We start from the raw sequence: 24,849 nt of genomic DNA, 5'->3' as shown, positions 1-24,849 counted from the left end.
TACTCAATGAGGGTCTTCCCATGCTGTGCCAGTCATGGGAGAAATGTGACCATACTTCACCACACTGGTCAGTGCGGGCTGGTAAAGAGGATGGGGCCCAGGGCCAGTTCAGATATCACTTGTGACTAATGCGAGCCATGGCCTAGAATCAAACTCACTCCACTCTAAAGAAACCTCCCCAAAAGAAATACATTCATGTTGGGCCCTGCATCATTGAGGGACAATTGTTTCTAACTTAACATTGCTTAGGTCTATACCATTTGTGAGGTTTTTAAGGGTGCTGAATACACAGATGACATATTTTCAATTATTAAAATGTTTAGACACTTTTGGTCGTATGACACATCGTACATGACATTAATATTTGATCCATTACGCATTTTAGGTAAAAATGAGCTCCTGTACAGTGCATTGCTTCGTGAAACTGAAGATGTTCCAAGTATTTCTGACTGCTTAATCGGTTAGTGCAATCTGGACATGGAATGCCAGGGACGGGGGAAGATGGCAAATAGGAAGAATGAGCATGATATGGATACAGATTCTTCCTTTCGTCTCTGCTGACCTCTGTGTAAACAAGAAGAAGAAAAAACAAGTTAGAGAAAATCATGAAATAAGTAACCAATGTAGGTCATACATTTAAGGGCTTTAAAATAAACACTGGGAAATACACAGCACGATCATTGTATTCTTTACCTTGGTCTACAAGAACACAACTACATACATCTTTACAGAGGGTAAGTGAGATTTACCACCAGGCAATTTGATTGTATTAAATAATGGCAAATAACACGCACTGCCAAATCATGCCGGTCTTCTGCTGCCATGAAAATAAACTATGGTAAGATTACTATTTTCCTAGTCCATAATATCTAGATTCCCTAAGCCACCCGTGCACCTTCCTATTATTTTTAGCCTGCATTCTTCCCTAACCCAGAAGCATTGGCAAAGTCTTCCCATTGTCCAAGCCTCTGTGTGGATGAGCACAAAGAAGCAGTCTCCTGAAAGTGCCATATTGCTATTATTGGTGCTTTAGCTCATGCAATAGGTAGTCAATCAGAATTAGCAGCAACGTTACCCAATTACTAGTGGATAAATTTACATTGATGATAATCTACAGCTTCTAAACTGGTGAGAAACTACAGTCGTGTAAATCTGTAGCATTTAATGTTATGAATATAAATAATCTAGAATGTAATTTATCTATAAAATCTAGGTGTGAATCAAATAATCTACAGATGTGAATCTATGCAATTAACAAAGGTGAAAAAAATAACATTTGACGTTTATGATGATGATGAAAACTGATGATGCTGAGTGGTTGCGGAAATTTTTTCATTTCAGATATAGGAATTGAAAAACTGCTATATAAAAAAACATTTGTGAACATATCTAAAAATAAATGTGCCATGTATATTTAATTTTTATAGGAAAGTGCGCAGCTTATAAAACATTTAAAATTATATTTTAAACCTACCACTACAACATTTATAGGTATCTTAAAAACAAACCATATAATTCTGAGTGCATGCTGAAGAATGAGTTTAATAGGATCACGCCAATGACTATTTTAATGGAGAAGGCAGAGGGGTTTAGAAACAATGAGTAATGTATGTCTGAAACTGTATTTCAGTCATAAATAATTATATATAATTAAATGCACTGTGTAAAAATGTGAAAACCTCTATATATTTCATATGGTTGCTCTGACATCATCACTGATGAAGACAATGGAATATTGCATATCTGACCGTCATATAGTCGCCTCTACCAATTACAGTAACTGCCCTCTGATGTTAGAGCGTGGCATATCAATGCTCCCAAACGAGAGCAGGAATCTCACTGCTCATCCAGCCAGAGGCACAACCACAGTGATGGGGGACATCGCTCCCCACGCAGCTCTACGAGAGGCGGGCACTGTGCACATGCACCCATGGCTGGGGGCAGGCGTGCAGCACGTGCCTCCATTGGCATGTGGCCATGTTTCAAGAGCACCCCATGGCAGTGTTCAGGAGAGTGTGTCCATGTGTCTGTTTATATAAGGACATTGATGGTGTTAAGAATGATAGTTATGGTGGTATTGAAAATATTAGTGATGGTGGGGGTTGTAATTTAATTGTTCATCCTTTTCACCTGTCAAGGTTCCTCACAGCATCCATCAAGGTCCTGATTCCATTGGTGACAAGCCTCAGGATGTAGAAGGATCATGTATACTATTATCTGGATGATTTGCTGATCAGAGCTGCATCTAAGGAGGACCAGGAGAGGGCTGTCTCTCTGGTCATGAGCCTAAAGGACTAAGGCTTGTGGTTTATCTTCAAAAGTTTCAGCTGATCCTGCCTCAAGTGTTTAAATATTGGGGAGCTTTGTTCATACATATTCGTTCATGTGAGAACTTCATTAATAGGCAGTGTCAGGTGGAGGAGGCTGGACGACACATGTTGCTCACATGATCCGACCCAAAAATCTATTATTAAACTTTTATACCTTCCTACGTTTGGGAAGCATTATAAATCCAATTACATGCTGGTGAAAGACACTGATTTGGAAGTGAATTTGTGGGCGAGCTAGTATTGTGTTTATTATTCTCACCTCTTTTATTTAGCTCTGGCATGGGTTCAAGAGTGAGGGACTTGATAATGATCCCTGCAAGCTAAACAAGGCGTTAGTAGTGGCATTAAGCCCTGGCTTCCTTAAACAGTCATTGGCACATCCAGTTCCCACCCACCTCCTCCTAACTGATTGGGTTTGGAGGAAAGGTTTGGTAGGATATTGCTAATTCTTTATGGTTAATACTACAGGTACGCCGATCTGCATTTGGTGAGCCTCGACTATGGGATGGTGCGGGTCGTGCTCGTTGTTGGCTTGTTCAGTTTCTGCCATGAGAGTCGTGACCTCCAAGAAGCGCGAGTTTGGTTTGTACTGTCTGGTGGCCGACACAGCTTGGAATAAGAGTGAAAAAAGCCTGTTTATTGTGAGGAGAAAATCCTCTGTTAAAATATAACTCAGGCATCACAGTTACATGGCCTTGCCAGTTCGATGTGCCTTCATATCTTTCCGCTGATTAGAACATTCCAAAATATCTTCCAAGAATTGGAAGATATATTGAAGATATATTGCTGTGAAATTTCAGTCCGTTTTTAGAACATATACTGAAATGCAGAATGGTTTTAGTTGTGCAAATACCCAGATTATATAAGAATAACTCATATGTACCTCGAACACACTGTAATTACTAAATTACTAGCTGTGTATTTCCCAGATATTTTTTCATTTATAAAAATGAGAAATGGCTTACTTGTCTGTGCGTTGTCCAGCAGCCCCTTCTCTTCCAGCAGCCTCGCTTGAGTCCTTTGCACAATTGACTTAAACGTAGGCCGTTTTGGTTTGTTTTTTGCTTCTAAAGCCTTTTTGAAATTGGCCAAATACCTCGTGGTGGAATTCTGTTCGTCTACCGCAGTCTGTTCACTTTTGGACGCAACAGTTTTGTTTTCCTCACCTATGGCATCATTGTGCTGCTCTATGTCTGCTACATCTTGATGGCTGTCAATCACCGTTACTGCATCAGGTGGGTCAATACATGAAAGCCCTTCTTTATTCGAGCTTGATTGCTCTCCTTTGTTGTCGGGTGATGGCAACTTGTTTTTGGAAATAATTTCCCCTAAGCTCAACTTACAATCTTCAAATTCTGTATTTCCTATGACAGGCTCTTGCGTGGCATCTGGTGAAGCACTCTGTACTGCTTCTCGTCTTTCCAATTTTGCTAAGACTTCCTCCATAACTTCCACATAGTTACTTTCTCCTGTTTTCAAAATATTATCTTCACATGCCCCAATTTCTGAATCTGTTCTCTGGAAATGCAGGTCACTATCATCTTTTGAGCAGGTGATGGTGGCAGAAAGCTTCTCCAGACTGATAGAACTCGTATCAATGCTGGAAATGTAGCTCTGAGAGCTATTCGTACTTTCTAATTTAAATACTGACCCGAGTGCGGACTTTGCATGCTGCAGCGTGCTGCTACTAAACCGCCGAAAGCTGAAGCTTCCAACTGTTTCTGGCCTTTCGTCAGTTTGCTGTCTCTGCTGTAAGACAATCATCTCCTCGTTGTGCCTTTTATCCAAGAGCTCACTCTGGCTATGGAAAGCAAGTTGACTCTTATGTTGTGAGGACAACTCTACTTCCGTTGAGTTCTCCTGAAGTGAGAATCTGCTCATTCCAAGCAAGTGCATGCCTCTCTTCAAAGAGCTCACGAAAAATCTCTCTTCTTTAGCTTCAGCGATAGATGTAGGAGAGGGAACACTTGTCTGACTACAATCCTCCTGCTGGCCTTCCCAACTTAACTCCTGGTCAGTGATGCTGTCGTTGTCAAGAATTGGATAATCTGATGTTGATGTACTGTATAGAAAATCTGTACTTGCTTCTACTTGTTGAAGCTCAACTCCAGAGTCACAGCTTTGCTTCACTTGTGGCCACTCATCATAAGTATTCAATTGTTCCATATCTTGCATGCTGTAAGAATCTGCATACGTTTCTTGAACGATACATTCGTTTTGTTCATGCAGCTGTCCCTGCTCAGGTGTCATTTCATTGTAACAATCATCTTCAAAAACGTCTGCCTGTTGATGTCCACTATCAGGGTTCTGATGCTGCTCTAAACAAATGTCATGTTCTTGTTGCGATTCTCCTTGATTACACTCAGTCTCATCACTGTAAACGTGAACCTGTTCCCAGTCACCACTATTTCTGTAAATTTCATTTGAATGCCAGTCAATATCAGCAGGTTGAGATGGTTCTAACTGTTTGAGTTCAGGCCAACTACTACGATTCTTGTCATGTTCCACTTCAATTACGTTTGCACAACCATCATCAATTGAGCTTGGATATATGTCAATAGTTTTTTCTGTTTCTACAGGAATGTTATCAGAAACAAACGAATGGTTTTCAATTGAATCCTCATCAGTATTGTAAGCACATTGCTCCTGGTTGTCCCAATGCAAACTGAGGCTGTCATTACCATCTGGATCCTCGTGTACCGTAGTAATTGTCTGCACATTCTCCCATTCTATTTCGTTTGTATCGTTTTTATTCCATTCCTCTTTTACATCAAACTGTGATGTTTCAATACCATAACTATCCACAATATCTTCCTTTACAAAAACAAATGTTTTTGTATCTTCACACACACTGAGATCATCATTATTCATGGAAGTGCCCATGTATGCTATATGTGGAATCTGGAAGTGGCTTTTTGGCCAAAACTCATTTTCATCGATGGATGTTCCACTATCTGATGACAACTTTGATTTTAAAACGGGTGTATCTTCTGACAGATAATCACAATCGGATACTTCACTGTGTTCAAAGTTTTGCTGTTCAGGCAATGGATTATATAGTTCCTCATTTTCAGACACAAGTTTGGAAAGGTTCAGGTTCATTTCAGGGTGTCTGTTATGAGGCGAATCGGAATGGTGGCGCTCTATATTATAATGATCACGTTTTGCAGAGGACATCATTTTTTCAAACACTGCATCTGACTGAGCAGAACTTTGACTCATTACGCTTCTCCTGGTGAAGTCATCATCACTTGAGTCCATCGATAAGGTCTGAGCATCCTGCAGAGAGTAGATTTGTTTCGATGACGTATATACTCGAGGTAAAGATAATACACTTGGCTGTTTTTGTACAGCGTTTGCAGTCCTGATTTTAATACTCATGCCTTTTAATCTGTAGCACTTTTTAAGAATTAATTCCTTCTCCTGAATATTAGCAACTTTAATCGCTATAGGTCTTGGTTTGACTGAAAGACTGTTTCTCTTTTCTCCCAACCGAAAAGCACTTTCAACTCTCACAGTCTGTGTGGCATCTGTCATACCCATTTTCGCAGAAAAAATATCATAGATAACATTGGTGCAATTTTCATTCTCTTGTTCTGGAACATTGATGAAATACAAACAGAGGCCATTTCCAGATTGTTGTTTATGGTCAAAATAAACATTTGTCGGTACATTACTGTGTTTGACTTGAACAAACCCAGATTGCAATTGTTCAATTTCTGTTTGTACAACTTCCACACTTTGAGATATTTCTCTGACTGAACGCTTCAGCGCATGAACCTGGTCCCTCAGTTCTACAATTTCAAGCTCAATTCGACTTATACCTTGAAGTTCTTGAAATATCTTTTCCATGACATTGTGAGTCTTATTCAGAATATCCTCCGACTCCTGAGATGAACTCATGACGCGATCTTGTTGTGACATGGACTTTTGCAAACGTTGGTGTTTGTATCCATCCGTATTGTGAGAAGTGTTGTCATGACCTGTTTTTTTCCACACTTTAAACTTCTGGAATGCCTTGCAGCCTGCAGACCATGAAGCATATTTGACTTGTGAAGATAGCTTGAAAGGATGCTTTGGAAGTTTTCTATGATCAGGCATACCAGGGAGTGTTTGACTTTTTACATCTTGGTGATTCTTGTGAGTAAACGTGACAGAAGTCCTTGTTTCACATGCCTCTCTACTACATTTTGGTAACTGTTCCAAGCAGCCATCAGATTCACTTCCATCAGATTCAATTTCTGTTGACAGGTGGCCTGACTCCTCATGGAGTGACATTCTTCCTAAACCTTTGACTGTGCTAGGCCAAGGATTTTGAGACAATTCTGCATCACGTGTCCTCCTTGTCTCGACATCATCACCAGCCCAACTTGCACGACTCTTAGTCATTTTCTTCATCGTGTTCTTGAGTCTGGATGAAAGTTTTGGAGTTTTTGTTTGTGTAGAGTTTAATTGCCCAATTTTTGAGTCCTCATTGCAATCAGGTGTCCTGTGTTTGTCTCTTTTTTTATCCTCACCAGAAAACATTTTTAATACAAGTTTTGGAAGGTATGTCTGTATAAGATGTTGACTTGTATAAAACACCATGGGTGCCTTATACGTTACATAAACTTCAAGTAGCTGTTTAAAAATAACAAAGACAACTATTTGGGGGTTTAGCACGTTCAATCTGTTGATCTTTCCTGCATCAAGGAGTTAAATAAAAATTTGACATGGTGCCATTTTTCACAGCAGAACATCTCTGAAAAACAAAAGTGCACAGGGCTGTACATGAGTGGAAGTAAAACAGCAAGAGCACAATCAAGACAGGAGGTTCAAGTACAAAACTCTTTTATCTTGAGTCATCAGTCAAATCCTTATAATAAAAGCCCAACATGAATACACTTATATTTTGTAGAATATAGTACAATATTTTTTACAAACAAAATAACTGTATTGACGTCCAAATCAATGTATACAAATACCAAAATAGCGTAACTTTCATAGCATGAGTTAGAAAATGAATAAATCCCACTGCATTGAATATTACAATTTCTGAGAATATATGAAGATGTTTCCATATGCTGTTTAAACTGTAATACTATTTACTAAATGATAAATGAATGATAAATGAATGTCATGTTATAACTGACTGTAGAATTACTCAATGTTACACTGAATTAAATTATACAATTATGTATCACATTATGTTGCATTGAGATTGCTTGAATGTATTTCCAAGTTTCAAGTTTGTGTAAAACATTTATTGTAGTAGAAAATGTATCTTTTTAAAAGTGTGTGATAACATATAGCATTCAGCTCGCAAAGAATACAGAGGCCCCATATAGCTCTAGACACATGGCATATCATTGTTTCACTTGATTATCAGCCTTGATCAATTCACTGCTGACGAATAACGTCCCCAAGCCACCAGCATCTCTCACGATCCTGAAATGCAAGTCCAACCAAGACATGCGCATCCTGAAATCATCACTTCACCTCCTTGGTAAACGTCCTCTCCAGACGTGTTCCATCACTTGGCTCCTTTTCAGCAACGCATCCTGCCCAAGCCCACTTACTTTTCTTTACATTTTGAATTGTCGTTAAAGTGTGTATGTTCTCTGATGCAAGTATTTATCTTTTTCTCTCAGTGTAATCCCAAAGCATGTACCCATCTATACTTATTTGCATAATTTTCAGTTTTTGCAACCTAAAGTGTAAATTACAATGTTTCTTGTCCATGTCATAGCAGGTAGTACACAATGATTAATCACTTGGAATGTTACTTTCATATAAAGTTTAACTTTCCAAAATAATTCCAGCCTAGGACTTCTGTTGCTAACTTAACTAAACCTGTCTTAAAGCCTTCCCAAAGTCTCTAGTTTCTGGCTCTGAATCTCCTCGTGTCAGATTTGCAATAACTGCAGTCCTGCCTCCAATGCTTACCTAAAATTGTTGTTGCACCTCATGAATCTCTAGTTGTGCTGCGTCAAAGCTAGTAACAGTGTCATTTTGATTGTTTACTGTAAAATTTCAGTCGCCTGCAACAACTGGGTTGTTTTATTTTTCGATGCAGGGATTCATCTTCTTGGTTCTTTCGGTAAAGTCACGTAGAAGGGAAGTAATACAATAATAAAAATAAAACATAATAAAATAATTCTCACGACGTTTCGGCCACAACGCAAGTAGACAGACCTGGTTTCACCTGAGGACGGCTACTTGCGTTGTGGCCGAAACGTCATGAGAATTATTTTATTATGTTCTATTTTTATTATTTTATTACTTCCCTTCTACGTGACTTTACCGAAAGAACCAAGAAGATGAACTGGGTTGTTGTCCGAACCAATATTTTCAGTCCTGTAATCTCAGGTCTTAAGAATACATGTCCTATGTTATTCCCTCAATGTAATGTAATCAATAAGAGAATTCATCTCAGTCTTACAATGGGGCAATCTCCATGTTAGCTTATATAACTTGTTATGTTAAAACTGTGCTACAGATAATTAATGTCTGTTCAAAACGTCGTGAAAATTGTATTTTATGTTTTATTTTTATTATTTCCCTTCTACGTGACTTTACCGAAAGAACCAAGAAGATCTGTTAAACAAGTAGGCTTTCGCGACCAGTTTTATTCATAATAAAGGTTTTTGGGTTAGATCGTGTTATTATGTGTTGCAACCCTCCACCACCCGACACGGCCAATCAGTAAAAAGTGTCACATTAACAAAACGCCAATTAGTTACTTCTTCAGCCCACCTGTTTGTTTGAAAAGTGAATCCACCACATATAGAATTTGAGAACGACGTTTCGCTGGTAATTACATCGTGCAGGATGACGTCATCATTGATGAACCCCATCACGTTTTGAGATCAGAGGCGGAGGTGGGGGGGGCATTGCAATTATGTAATAGATCAGTAATCAGCCACTTAGCATGTGGCTCTTCTGTAAGGAATTGCAATATGTAATGTGTATTACTTTATAATACGCTTCCAGGCTGAAATTGTTTGTATTCTTCTCAATTTTGATTCTCTAATTAGTCTTGACCAGTAATAATTAGTTTTGCATAACACTTCAACGTTATCAAAATCAATTGAATGTCCTTGTTGGCAAGCATGCTCTGCCACTGCTGACAGCTGTGTTTGAGATAATTTAATGTTCCTTTAGTGCTCTTTTAGTCTTATGCTAATGTTACGTCCCGTCTGTCCAACATAGCATTTACTGCATAAGCAATTGATCCGACATACACGTTCTGTTGATAAGTTCGGTAATTCATCTTTAGCACAAGACACTAGTTTTAGAATTTTGTGTACCGTACCAAATCTTTCATGTTTTGCTTTTGCAGAACACGGGCTAATTTGTCAATAACTCCCGAGATATATGGTATTTAAGTTGTTTTCATAAACTGATCACTTTCAGCAGTTTTGTTGTTCGGTCTTGGTTTAGCATTCAATGCTCTGTTAATTTGAGCATGAATGTAGCCATTCAGTCGTAGTGCTTCTTGAACATGTTTAATCTCTCTCCTTAGACTTTCAGCATCTGACACTGTTTTTGCCCGATGTATGAGCGTCTTTCTGATATAGGATTTCTGTGCTGGGTGATGATGTGAATCTGCATTCAGATAGGCATCAGTGTACGTTCCTTTCATTAGACGCTGTGTGTTATTTTACCATTTTGACCGCGTCCAAGCAAAATATCCAGGAAGGGGATTGTATTGTTTACCTCCATTTCCATGGTGAACTGGATGGCCGGGTTTTGTGCATTGAGATGATTTAATCATTCATTAAGTGTATCTTTACCATGTGGCCAGACAACCAAAGTGTCATCGACATATCTAAACCAAAAAGATGGTTTTCATGTACTTGAGGTAAGTGCTCTTATACTCTTAGGTTTTTTCGGTAAAGTCACGTAGGTAAAAAGCTTCAAATCTAGAAGTAAGTGCTCTTGTTTCAAAGTGTTCCATGTACAGATTTGCTATAGCAGGAGACAGAGGAGAGCCCATTGCTGCTCCTGCCTTTTCTTTAAAGAAGTCTCCTCTCCATGAAAAACAAGTGTTATTTAGACAATGGTCGGCTAGTTTTGGAATTCTGCTGTCCTATTTCATGCTGCCCAAGTACATGATCTCACTCACCATACTTGGTTTGTACCTGGGCATTTAAGTTCTCTCGTCGTGAGAGATCATAATAACTGGGTACCATATCTAAAGCTGACTGTCGTCTACTGTAGAATTGATCCTTAATATCTCCAAGTTGCTGTCCCCGTGAGTGCATACGATTTGCCTACCAACACGTCGCAATGTCTAAACCATAGCCTTACTAATTACAATCTATTTGTCAACTGACACAAAGTTGGTCAAGCACTTCACCATTTTGCTAATAGCAATCCTTACTCCTGCCTGATGCTTCCCAGCCTTCTTTCAACGATACCACAGACTGTAATCCTCAATCCAGGCATGAACCGATTCAAACTCCTCTCTCTACTGTAAGAAAGGAGTTTATCCAGACACTGGGTCAGACAGTTCGGCCCACCTCCCACAAACAAAGTGGCATCTTTCTCTTTCTGTTAAAAAAGCTGGATATTAAAGACACAGTAAATGCAGCTCTATCAGAAAAAAGATCGAAACTTTTCTCTGTCAGTATACTGAGGCATATTCCACACAGATTATTTTTGTTGGTTACAGATGCAACAAACCACATGCGGGTTAACATAGCATTCAATTGGGTCCAAGCAACCACTGCCTAAGTGGCACAACAATGCTTTTCACATTTTCAGATGTATGCCAGAAACAGCACCAGCCTCAGGCATTCTGTTAATGGAATCACATCCTTGAAAATGGCTCTACACAGTTACTCTTCTCGATATAACCAGTGACTTCTACAGTCCATCACAATACATTTGTTCGGGCTGCTTCAATCACTCCTTTATTACTATGATAAATAAAAAATACCTGGGATTAATTTCATGTCCATGGTATATTTTCCGGAGGTGGTCAGTTCCCTCACCAGAAAATTATCGCGACAATCATTACTTGCAACTCATGAACATGGTGGAGTGCCATCCTGATCTGGAGTATAAGTGGGGCACAAGTCTGCTCTAGTTTGTTGACCAGTCACAGGTTAAGCAAAGGGTGAGAAAAATCCACTCTATCATATCATGATTCAATCCTCATGCATGGCAAGAGCCGATCAATCAGGCTCCTATATATCTCACAATTACGTGTGCGTGTCAACACACACAGAAGTCATGCAGTGCGGTGGTCAGTGCACTCCGTTTAGAACCTGCTGACCTAAGTTTGATTCCTGGCCATTGCTAAGAACCTTCTCGTATTCACGTGCATTGTGGCTCTTGAAATACTGAGTTCTTTTTACCGAATTCGAAAAAAAATTAACCCGTAAAAACAAAGTTTTTCACTGTAAATCCTTTATATGCGTGGCGGCTAGAGTCCTCTCGTCCTCTGGCTTGAGATGGCTGCCACCTATGGGTCAGATGATTGTTTGCCAGCATTAAGCAATTGGTAATTAAATATTTAAAAAAAAATTTCCTAAACAGTGTAAAATTTTTGGAAAATTTTTTTCACGAAAATAAATTGTCACGCACAACGAGTCTGTGTGCAAAATGTCAGCTCGATTGGATCACGGGAAGTGTGTTAAAAAACGACCGAAAGATTTGCACGGTCGTAAGCAAGCAAGCAAGCACGCAAGCACGCAAGCAAGCAAGTGAACTTAATATACAGGATTTAAAAAGGGCTCTGCTTGTTATTTTGGTTGCCGACCAATCCGAGTTGAACTAAGCCTTAAACAGGTACCCGGTGCCACACGTAAACATCAGCACTAATGCGAAGGATGAAAATGAAAAAAGGGGGTGATGATAACGATGCTGATACTACTGATGATGCAAATTGAGCATCCCTGTGTGAGTGTGCTTGTATATGCATGTGCAATGCATGCATGTGTGTGTGTGTTGTCATCACACACAAACACGGTTGTTATATGGGGAGCGGTAGTGTAGTTGTTAGCGCACTGCACTAAGAACCCGGCGACCCGGATTCAATCGTCGCTATGGTAACCATTGACAATTATCTGAACCGGTCCTGTGCCTCCCCCTAGGTCGACTCAGCCTCAAATTTATATCTGCTGCAGTGTGTAAACATCGCCACTCAGAAGACAAAGGCAACCAGGAGCGGTGCTGGCCATCCACCCTCTCGTGTGCCGTGCGGGCCTTCATAGGTGCTCGCTAACAGCACTTGCCCCAACAGTATGTTAAGGGGAATGGGGGATCGTTGTCTTTGTGTTATCATCATACTGCTTAAGTCTCCCCACATCGTTGCTTTTACTTCATGGTCTTATAATGCCAAATTAATATAGCTCTCGCAAAAGAGCAAATTAGATCACTTCATCTCCACAGCGGTTGTCCTCTTTGACGTGTTTCCTTCTTTGGCTGTCTTTAATCACCAATCTTATCTATAAGCTACCATCCGTTTAAGTGATGTCAATAAGATCTCTCTACTGTGCATTTGGTTTATAATCCAGGTGTGAAAACGTCTGCCAGAATCAATGTCTCTTGTGCTTTTTTTGTATATTCTACAACACTTCTTCCATTTTCTTTCTCAGAGTCCATGTTTCCAATCCATGCCATAGCAATGAATATGCACGGATTGAAAATATTCTCTTTAGTGAATTGTAAAGACATGCAATGTGTGTAACATGCAATATGCATGTGCAATGCATAGATGATTATAATTAATGTGTGCATATATATATCAGTAATATATTTAAGAAATTTTAATTTAAAAAATGCATTTCCCAAAAAGATACATGGAACCAAAAATGCACAGTATTAAAACAAATATATGCGTGATCCCTGCTCTCCACTCATTTGCCAATTAGCACCCATCTGCATCCGTCTCCGAATAATTGCAAGCCATTCCCAATTAAATCACATTTCTTGCAATTTCAATCGCGTTATAGGTTGCGTTTTCGGCCAGAATGGCTCGCTACATAACAAGCGCACACTGGGCACATGTGGGATACGCCATAAAACACGCACAGCAGCTTGAAATGGGCGCTCTGTTTGTTTTAACATGTTTTTGCACATCGAGTGCCATGGATAATGGACGTATCGTATAAGTGTCTGTGTTTGAGCATGTGTGAGTTTTAGGAGTTCTTAGGATACGATTCATCTGTTCCAGCACTATTTATGAGCTGAAAGAACTGCTACTGGGGGAGAGGGCAGACCCACCAGGAAGTAAACCGTTGTTCATTCTGCAGCAAAATGTTTTTTTTCCAGGAAGATCAAGTAGGTATTGATTTGTGGTGGGATTCTACCACATAGTGGAGTGCACGTGTCGATATGTTTCATTAACAGCACGGGGCATGCAACCACCACTGTTGGGGCCAGGCCCGAGTCTTAACCAATCTGCTGCGTAGACTAAGCCATGAAGAAATGTGGTTTACTCACAAATAGTTGCTGGCTGAATGGAACAAATAAATAAGCCTCGGTGTCAAACCAGAATCTGTTTTTAGTATTCACATCAGGACTTTTCCAAAAATCACCAAGTATCTGCATACAGGTCAAGTAGCACTTCTTCTAAGGAACCTTAATCTAGAGTCACTGCCACCCTCTGCATAATATAAAAAGGATAGTTAATGCTTTTGTCATATTAAAAGGGAATTAATTACCTGTATTCCTCAGTATGCAAGTGTCTCCCAATTGGATACCCTACACTCCGGCCACAGTTAAGACACCACAGCACATAGAGTTAACTTAAAGAAGGCAGGCTAATATAGGCGATGTAAGAGTCAGTGGCCTAATCACTCAGCAAAACAATATAAATATTTCAGTGAAGTTTATATGAATATACATGCCAATTTAGATGTATAAATGACAGAAATGTACAAACTCAGTAATCATTGGAAGGACGTTATTGACCAAGTAAAGTCTTAACCGACTGTGATGTTTCCATCATACCTGCCTATGTCAGCTGTTATTTCCGACTCTGTTTTTCTTTCGCTCTCTGTGCATCTCTCTCCGATCTCTTCCAGTACTCCAGTGACCCGGGTGCTGCTGTGGGGTCCTCTTTCTGCCCTGCCTCCTTCCCCCCCCACTTCTCTCTCCCCCCTACTGCTGAGGCCTATATAACCTTGTGCCACGGCAGATCTCTCGCTTACTTCAGCAGTTTTTTCTTGCTGTGGTTGTCCCACCTGATGACGATTGCTTGTGTTGCGATTGAAACGGCGTGATCTATTATTTTTCTACCTACGTGACTTTACCGAAATAACCAAAGAGTATGGATTCCTGCAGTCACGAAAGCTTCAAATCAAGATAGAAATGTAAGTATCAATCTAAGAGCTTTACGTAGCCTCTGTTATTTGGTGGTTTGACATAAGTGCAGTAGTCGCTGAAATGTGGTAACGTGGACCGCAGCTGTCACCTCATTCTCGTCAATTAACTGTCGTACACTGTCATGCCATACATTCCCTAAAATTTGCTTATTTGACTGTTATTTTCTAAAATTGCAATGGAGGTAAATGCGAAATAAACAAAATCCTCAGAGAGCTCAATGAAGATCATCACAAGCGTATAGCCTAGATAAAAGTATAACAAATATGCAGAGTGTATGGCTGAACAGATGGGCAGGCTTAATTTATTTACAATAAAAAACCATTTTTTTTATCTCTGATGGAGTGATGAAAGGGACCTTGGATAAACACATTTAATTTACTACTATATTTGCCCAAGAATGTCAGTGTGTAACGTGCATGACGTCACTCCACGTCGACCAGCCCCCCTCATTAATAATCATGAACAGGTTACATCCTCCACATGGACCCGGTCCTCATGAATAATCATGGTCGGGTGACGTCATTCCGCATGGAGAACCCCACCCTCATTAATAATCATTAACGGGTGACGTCCTGTAAATGGACACCCCCCTCCATTGACATCACTCCACATGGGGGGGCGAGGCGCCTCCTCCCCCCTCCTCAGCGTCAACTTACAACCCTCAAGACAAAGGCAGAACCCTCACGTCACGCGATCTCCGTAACGCTGTTGAGACATCGAAGTAAAAAGGACGTCATGCTGAACAAGGGATTATAACCTTTAAATGAGATAAGTCTGTGTCACCACGCCCTTACAAATTGCACACGAATGGATGCAATGAATATCACGTCGCGGTCCGCTTTTCGCTTGCAACTTTCAGATTTACTGCAATACACCCGTCCTTGGAAGGGCAAAAGATTAGTGGATAAGAGTTGTCCTCAATTCATGGTATAAACTAAACCGGGGTTTCCATTGGTTGCTATAACACAGTGCCACCACATTACAGCCATTCTCAATCCACTACTGGGGTTTATTTGACCATTCTTCACCACGCCGGTCGGTGCGGATTGGTGAAGACAAGGAGGATCAGTTCTGATATCACTCGCCACTGATGTTAGCCATGGCCAGGAATCGAACTTAGATCATCAGGTTTACAGTGCAGCACGCTAACCGGCATGTCACTGCTCCAGACCTAAATAATTATCATTGGCACTAATATTCATGTGGCAAATGCACTTCATGTTCATTGCAAGCATTGAGGTGGGCCCCACAATGACAGGAGTAACGTATTGTATATCACAGAGAAAAATCATATTCACCAGTTAAAATGTGAAGAGATATATACTTGCAACCAACAGTTTCATGGTTTGTCGAGATATTTGACAAGAGGCATAGTTTATTGTCACTAAATTATCTTTTGATCTATAAAATCCATGACATATATACAATAGATACAGAAGCAAGCTATGTCTTTAGTTGACATTAATTTACTTATTTCAGTATTTTGCTCATGTTAAAGAAGAAATGAAGTAGCATGCACATTTCATACATGAGAGTTTAAGAAAAAAATGTGAATACAAAACAATATAAAAAAACAAGTACCTATGAAACAGCATCATGAGTGATTATGTGAATGGAGCCACAAAATCATATCTGCAGCCTAGTGTGCATGACTTTTGTTTAGCCGATAATTATGTTGCACCCAACTTGGCAGCTTTCTTCGCTAAGTTTTTTTTATTTCCTGCAGTTAATTTCCATTGGTCAGAATATCTGAGATGTTAAGGTTTTGAAAAATACATCCTTTGTAAATTACTTGAGATTCCACCAATATATTCTCATACAAAATTGTAATCAAATATAAAATAAAATTATTATGTTACTTTAAATACATATCAGGTCGTAATCAGAGTTATTCTTCACCTATGGTCGTTTTCGCATCGATATATTAGTGGCGTGTTGAGTGTAATCATACACATATATGAAGATATTTTTGAAGGAGACTTTAAGTCATATTTTTAGAATTCAATACGAAGACCATCCTCCACAAAATCGCCATGCAGTACAATGGAATGCACATAAGAAATTAAATGCGCACCATGAATGCAACAGATCACAATGAACCCCCATAATACCGATCGATTTAAAAACGACTGCCAATATGATTTCAGACTTTGTTTTGTGCTATGGTGATACAGCAAAAGGAAAAAAACTGTAACTTCTGCAATACTGGCCAAGTATTCCTTATAGATGTCTTCACCTAACAATGTTTTTTGCAGCGAAATGCATATACAGTACAGATATTTACATATTCCCCATGCTAAGAGTTGATACTCAAAGGAACAATCTTTAACAGACAAGAAATCCTATTAAATGAAAGAGAAGAGCATTCACATACAATATAAACTACAGTAATACTGTAACATAAAAGGTCTTAAGCGTTGGTGGCATGAAAGAACAAAAATGCAATTACCTGTACATTCCACTCTATCTCACATACACAGCAGGCACAACATTAGCCTGACAGCCACTATCTTAAACATGTGGTGCTACGGCCACAATTCACAGCAGCAGAGCAACTTGGCTCTAACAAACAGCACTCTCGCCAGGTGGTCGTGGCTACACATGCCTATCATCCAGCACTGTGGAGGCAGCGAGGAGGGTTGGTGTATCACACAATGATCGTGAAACTCGTTCTCCATGGGCGTCGAGGTGCTTTACCCTGACTTGCCAGAAATGTGGCCCACATCTATTCCATCTGTATGGGATAGTGTTTCTCACTTGCACGCATGGGTTTTCTCTGGGTGCTCCGGTTTTCTCCCACATATAAACGTATTCATTGATCAATAACACCTTCATATATAGAGGACCTCAGAGCTTGGGGGGGATCAGCGTCTGCTCACCACCTGGCTGCCTTTACAAGTTGAAATTATGATACAGGTAGGACCATTTCCACACTGCCCACCAGGGATTATTTATCTGTCTGTCGTGCATAGCCAAGCCCTCGATTTGTATTTCAAAGAGCGCTTCTGGCGGGCTCAGCACCACGTGACGCGCCGCCCCACGCAGAGATATAATTTTTCACGAGATGGGTCAATGTCACAATACATGATATAACGATTATCGTAATATCAGTTTCCATAACTGCATGTGATCAAATTTGTATTGTCTTGTTTTTGTACGCTGATGTATTTCAAGTATGAATAAATATGAATTAAATGCTGCTGCCACCTCCATCTTGGGATGAATTATATAATTATCCGAAGAATCCATACCCTTCTCGACTATTACCTGACAGCTTTGCATGTGCCTATTAATTCTGTAAAAGAATAACAATGTATTGCAATACAATTTTTAACTATTATATTTATCTTGACTTAAAGCTTTCGTGACTGCAGGAAATCATACTCTTCGGTTCTTACGGTAAAGTCACGTAGATAAAAATGTTTTATATCTACGTTACTTAACCGATAGAGCCATAGAGTATGATATTATATTTTAAACACATTTGAGTGAAAAGTATGACAATGATTTTCAAATAAAGCCAAGAAAAAAGTACAAAGATGTTTGCCCTAAATTGTGAAACTTAAGCCAATCATACTACAAAAACTCAATCCGTTTACAACTACATTTGGAGGAAATAAATCAAATCCAAATGAGAAAATATGTAATAATTTTAAATACCTAAATTGTGATAGTGGGGTAGTGTACTTTTTAAATCCTTTATATTAAGTTCGCTTGCTTGCGTGCTTGCTTGCTTACGACCTTGCAAATCTTTCGGTCGTTTTTTAACCCACTTCCCGTGATCCAATCGAGCTGACATTTTGCACACAGACTCGTTGTGCGAGACAATTAATGTTCGTGAAAAAAAGTTTCCAAAATTTTACACTGTTTAGGGAAAACAAATTGAATATTTAATTACCAATTGCTTAATACTGGCAGACAATCATCTGACCCATAGGTGGCAGCCATCTCAAGCCAGAGGACGAGAGGACTCTAGCCGCCACGCATATAAAGGATTTATAGTGAAAAACTTTGTTTTTACGGGTTATACTTATTGTACACTACACGGGGATGTGAATGCCCCCTGATAACTCCACCTCTTCTGAAGTTGTTCCCGTGTAAGACATCATATATCTTATATTTGACCTGACCATGCTGCCTCCAACATTGACCATATAGAACCTCGGTGTGGCTATCCTCAGAAACGTTCCTCGCTGCCAATGCCACTTGTCAGTTGTTGACTTCACACATTCTCGACAACCGCCATCCATGGCAGATCTCCAGATCCTTGGCCAGAGAACAACTTGGACCAATGTTTAAGCTAAATTTTCTGAACGTAACTCTTCCACTAACTTCTGTTGAAATAGAGTCATGATATTAATATCTGTACTAGACTACTGCCTATTCCATCCTTTCACAAATATAGATATCCAAGGAGCTTCACAATCATTGTTGTCAATTTTCGGGAGTTAAATAAAAAAATAGGGTTTTTATACAGAAACATAGTTTCAATGCAATGCACCTGCCAGGTAGTGATGTAAATTTCCTAGAAGGCTATATCATGATCCACTACGCTCTTACTAGATGATCAGGTACAGTATTAATATGCTTTAATGTCCACTCAGTACTAAATATTCACAATACACAGGTCACCTGACCCTCGCCATACAATCGAGTTTACATGACTTGTAATTTCCACAAATCAGGAAGATTGGATACTCAAGCACTCACAGACACTTGGCACTCACACACGTTCACCAGAAATCACCGATTGCAGGGCATAGCAGATACCAGTGGATGCAATAGCGTGGATGTCCAGCAGGTGGTAATTACCATGCTGTCACGGTTTTCATATTACTTCAAAGGTCATGGGTCGCTAAAAATCTAATTCAATCCCTGGATCATGATGGTCAGAATGAGCAACAGCTGGTCATGTACAATGAAAAATAATCATCAAAATGCTGTGACAGATAGTGCGTCCTATGGACAAATACACAGGCTGTGCATAACTCACCCACCTCCTAAATTGGCTATGTCCCCTTCCTTGTTAGCTGTCCCTCTTCTCTGACTGACCCAGCCTCTCCAATCAGTCTCACTCCCTACACACTGGCCCTTCCCCAGCATGGCTACGACAGTTTCCCCCCATTAAATCCCATATGTGCTTGGATTATTTGAACCAAAATAGGACCTCACTGGGCACTTTACAACAATATTCAAGAAAATGTTGCGACTGGCACAAATGAAGCTGCATGTATATTATACATCTTACATGAATGCGTGAATGATATAGTTTAATACATGAAAAACATGGAAATATAATACATGGTGTAGCTTCTTGCCAAAATAACGCATCGGTCAGACCACAGAAATTTTACCCAATCTTAAAAAAATATTTTTATTTTTTACTGCTGCATTTTTATTTATTTTGCATGAATGAATAATGTTTTAAATGATGAATAATTATTGGTATCTAATATTATTGACATTTCATGAGAGATGATATTTGTCATTTCACTTTACTCTGGTGAATACATATGAACACATTTCAATCATTTGAACCATAAATTGTACACACCACTGTCACGAATAATATTCTACATAAAGCTCTTGATGCAAGGTTGCCATTTTAAAAATGCCACCACAACTGACCTGGGGCGATTTGACGATGACCCAATATCCAATATCTTCAATTTGTGCATTCATTAACAGTACCAGATTTAATGCTGTAATCAAAAACCCCGCAATTATTTTTCAAATCTGTTCCACTAGTTTCTAATATTAAAAGGCAACAAGTCAATGTACTGTATGCATAATAAGGGTTATGACTATGTCATTTAAAAATGTTAACAAAATGCGTTATTACATTAATTGCTATACTGAATGAGGACGGTGACATACCCTGGAATGTTTTCTCGTACAAGCATGGACTGTTTTTAATATGAAATATTGATCCTTTACAACTCAATGAAAACAGGTTGGGATTCAGGGTGTATTGTAATGGATATACTAGGTATGTAATTCCCTTTACCCACAGTAATTCAATGAATTGTGAGAATTTCAGAGACAAATCCTAAAGAGATTGTTTTTGGCATCAGGTTTATATTGTCTCTCGTTCTCATCGTCGATGTCAGTATTGTTTGCGTAATTAACCTAAACACAACGAATTCATGTCTTCTCCATGAACATGTGTGCCTTTGTTTCTCCAATCCAATTATCAGAAAATATCTTGTCTCTGTGAATAACCTTGGCGAAAGCACGCCACCTTGTCTGACTCCACCTTTAATATATATGTTGGTACTTCCTGTAATCTAGGGTGGCTGTTTTATTATTTATAAATATTTTGCAATTAAGACCGTATCAATTTACACAGAGTAGAGAAAGCATTTACCATCTCAGATCTGCCGATGACAATCATTATAACACCCAATGGGACTGTTAGAAATGTTAGAATATAATGAAGGCTGCTTGCAAAGTTGGGCTGAGGATTAATATGGTTTTAAAAAGGTCATATTCAACAAGTTCACTAAACAATGGGAGATAGCAGTCAAAGGAATACAACTGAAAAACAGGTGTGTACCGAGGATAACTATTAAAGGAAGATGGTGCAATAAAAGTATAAAATATAGAGGTGGACAAGAACAAATTGAAGTGATTTTGGAAAAATGAACTTGATAATAAATGTAACAGAGCAATGTGTCTGAAGATAAATGTTTTTAATCATTGCCTCTTGCCTGCTATGACATATGGCTCATAAATAGTGATTAATGAGAGCCCACAACAAAAACTAAAACGTTTAACACGTAGGCTTTCGCGAAAAATAGTACTAATAACTATGTTTTTTGTGTGAGACCGCGTAAGTATAAATGTGTTGTAACCCTCCAACACCCGAAACAGCCAGTAAGGTTTGTCACGTGAACAATCCGCCAAATATTAGTGACGATGAACATGTGCTCAGGATTTGCACATGCCACTAAAACAATCCTGACACGCACAATTTGACGCACGTCAGGTGACAGAATATTTAAAATCAATTAATCTCGGCTCGTGACACGGATATAAACCATGTCCCAGTGAGGAATTTCAACCGCTCTGGCTCAACGGTATTCATCAAACTTTAACGAATGCAGCTGTCTATTTATAGTAAAGTCAAGATAAACGTGTAATTGTAAAACTGAATAAATTAACAACGTATAATCCAAAGGTGAAAGCCACATTTAAAAGCACATGTAAAAGTACCCCTCAAACGCCGAACATGGTTCAGAATCAGTTTTAACACATCACCTTTCACTCTCGACAAATCTCTTACCGATTTGGCCGTGTCGGGTGGCGGAGGGTTTCGACACATTTATACTTACGCGATCTAACCCCCCCAAAAAAACCCCTTTATTACGAATGGTTCATAATTCGCAGCGTGCAACCAGCGTGGATGCGCGGGGAGGGTTTAGCGGTGAGCGTTGAGGCGTGCAACACGCTCACAGACGCGTGCCCTGCACAAGCACCTGGCCCGCCACGTCTCTCCATCCCTTTGTGTCCTCTCCGGGTCTCTCCTGTAACCCATAGACTGTACACGCGCATTATGTATCTGTACGTGTCTCTTAGAGTGCATGTACGCCGCTCTCTCTCTCTCTCGCCACATCTGTCCCGCCTGTCCCTTTGTGCCCACCGTCCGTCCCTCTTGTCACACGGCCGTATGCATTATTTAGAGGTGACTGCTCATTGTGGTTGTGTACAGAGTGTCAGAGCCGACAGATTGGTCAGATGGCGTGGCCGCACCGATACAGCGCGGAGAACCCGAACGCAGAATTGGTTAAGGGGTCTATTGCCATAGATCATGCAGAATTTGAAATTTTAACATACCCGATTATGAATTGGCATTTTTAAATATTGACGTCATTAGTTGCATGGCATTTATGCGCACATAATTATGGGATTTCATAATTCTCGAGTTTTTCATTGCAATGCAATTGTATTCGCCAACTGGCATACATGTATAAGGAATGCATTCAAATTGATTCCACACCCCTAGATCCATATGCATTCCTGTATATGTGCACACGCTTATAATTCTACCCTATTGTACCTCGGAGGGGAATTACGCGATAAGGTAGATGCAACCAAATGAAGCTTGACGACTGAACTTGCTCTGCGAACAGGGGATTCATGGTTCGTTGAGCATTGGCTCGCCTATATCTGGGGGGAGGAATTGCGCCTCATAATCTGATGTGATAGAACCAACGCTAACCTTTCCCTAATCTCTGCAGATGACCGTCACTCTTGGTTTAAAAAAAACCCATCTTCAATCCCAGCTCTTATCGGCATTACTTTGCTGGTATAGTAAAACACTGATTATCACAGTACTTTATTCCTCCCATAGCAGCCGGATTACAATGAAAAAACTACAGCAGCAATGTGAAGGTTAATGTATATTATACACCCTTTTTATACCGAATGTGCTGCTGCAAAAGTTACGCAAAATGACACAGCATCTGATTTTAAAACATCATGCTAAATATTGCAACGGTGTATTTTAAAACAAATTATTTTGCATTATTAACGTCATTCTTGTATAAATAAACTTGCACAATGTAGAGCAAAAAATATTGTAATTCACAGTACGAAATGCTCTTATGAAATTCAGCCTCATTTACTTACGAAACCCAAAAACTGTCGAAAATTTGGCACGGTATTCAAATGCTAGAAAATGTCATACTCACAAGATTGTGAAAAAAAAGTGCAAGGCTGACCACCGAAAGCGTCCGATGTGGTGCGCGATGCCTGCCGTTAACAACAGGTTATATCGTAATCCCGGGCTCTTGCGTTCATTGCACGAGGCTTAACATCTCGTCGGCAAAGCGGCAGAAAATGGTGTTGGCTCCTCCATGCCACAGCACGGCGTTGTCTAAGCTAAGGTTGATTAACAATGCCTCTGCATATTGGTCAAGACGGCAGAGGCCCCTCTCTATCTTCTGCAACAACAACAACAAAACCCCCCAGCTGTTGTTCGGAGCAACGTCCGAGCCAGAAGCCACACGGCGCATAAAAGCAGGACAAGTTACATGTGACAGAATCGACCATTCCCATATATGGAGCAAGTCCCCGGGGAGTGGCGAACGCTGCATACTAAAATACTCGAGTCCGCAGCCGTCAAGCCGCCCTGTACCCCCGCCTGCTGGTGCAATACGTGCACAGCTTGCCGTTTTTTCTGTTCATGAAATTATGAAGAGGCATTCCAACATGTTTGCCCAGTGTAAATGCCAAACGTGTGTTTATTTGTATGCATGTGTATGGTAACTCCTGCAATCTCTCATTTACTTGATACAGCTGTCGTGGCTGTGACGGTACCACCTGAAGACGGAAGCTTGTGTTGCCTCCGAAACGTCGTGATTTTTATTTTAATTTTATTTTACTTTTTAATGTTTTTACCTACGTGACTTTACCGAAAAAAACATAAAAATATGAATCATTGCAGTCACGAAAGCTTCAAATCTAGAAGGAAAATAAACCTTGGCTCGTCACTGACCACCTCATTGACATCCCACTTCTTTGCTTTAGCCAGTGCTCGGCAGAGCTGGAGCAGCAAACAGGTCATGAGTCTCCAGGCTTCAGCAGTGATTTGACGCCACAGCCCTCGTAATGAATGAGTTTTGAAATGAGGTCACGATTTGTCGTGCTCCGGCATCTCAATTTGACCCAGTGGGCGACTAATCAGCAGCATACTCACTAATTCCATTCATCATTTTCTCACAAATGCAAAAATGTGTTAAACTAACGGAAAGGCCAAACCCCATTTTTAGTTAAGCAATTATGCATCTGCCTTTGCACGTTGCCAATGTTGCCAATGTTGCCAAAGGGGTTCATAGTGACATGTCATTGTCAGACCATATGTTTTTGCACTGTGGGTGTTGATAGTAAATTAAACATTTATGAGGCCCATCAAGCAAGCTTCACGAGAACTGCCATTTAAATACTGTTATGGTTTTTAACAAGGGACACAGTGGCTATAAATACTGTCCAACCTCTCAGGGACACATAATTTATATTCACTTTTTTCCATTTCCCCTGTGACGGCATTTAGCACACACTACAAGACCTAAGCATTAGATTTAAACTAGTGTAATAATTATCAAATGGAAAAAAGACATTAAAATGAGGTGTGATAAACTGATTACACATCGTCAAAAGTCATAACAAACCCCGAAAGAGCCTAATATGGGCCTACTAA

At 39.8% G+C, this 24,849-nt stretch overlaps 2 protein-coding genes across 2 annotated transcripts in view; both read right to left on the bottom strand.

Annotated features, from left to right (window-relative positions):
* The window catches only part of LOC133359271 (protein unc-13 homolog A-like), a 246,827-nt gene that overhangs the window by 134,620 nt on the left and 87,358 nt on the right, over positions 1–24,849 (bottom strand).
* LOC133359272 (protein unc-13 homolog C-like) lies at positions 363–23,635 on the bottom strand. Its single transcript, XM_061577751.1, has 3 exons — positions 23,342–23,635; positions 3,296–7,071; positions 363–562 (listed from the first exon to the last, which is right to left on the bottom strand). Exons 2-3 carry the CDS (start codon positions 6,915–6,917, stop codon positions 462–464), a joined length of 3,723 nt encoding a protein of 1,240 aa, XP_061433735.1. The 5' UTR covers positions 6,918–7,071; positions 23,342–23,635; the 3' UTR covers positions 363–461.

Source organism: Lethenteron reissneri, chromosome 64 (assembly GCF_015708825.2).
Source record: "Lethenteron reissneri isolate LAM-NWPU_2019-01 chromosome 64, ASM1570882v1, whole genome shotgun sequence".
Lineage (NCBI taxonomy): Eukaryota > Metazoa > Chordata > Hyperoartia > Petromyzontiformes > Petromyzontidae > Lethenteron > Lethenteron reissneri.
This window is presented reverse-complemented; position numbering and strand designations above follow the sequence as displayed.

Bases quoted from the DNA above. Each gene is read 5' to 3' on its own strand.
- LOC133359272 (XM_061577751.1), bottom strand. From the start codon at position 6,917: ATGGTGTTTTATACAAGTCAACATCTTATACAGACATACCTTCCAAAA. The intron at 563-3,295 runs GTAAGCCATTTC...GTTTACACAGAG, and splicing joins GCTGGACAACGCACAGACAA to GTCAGCAGAGACGAAAGGAA.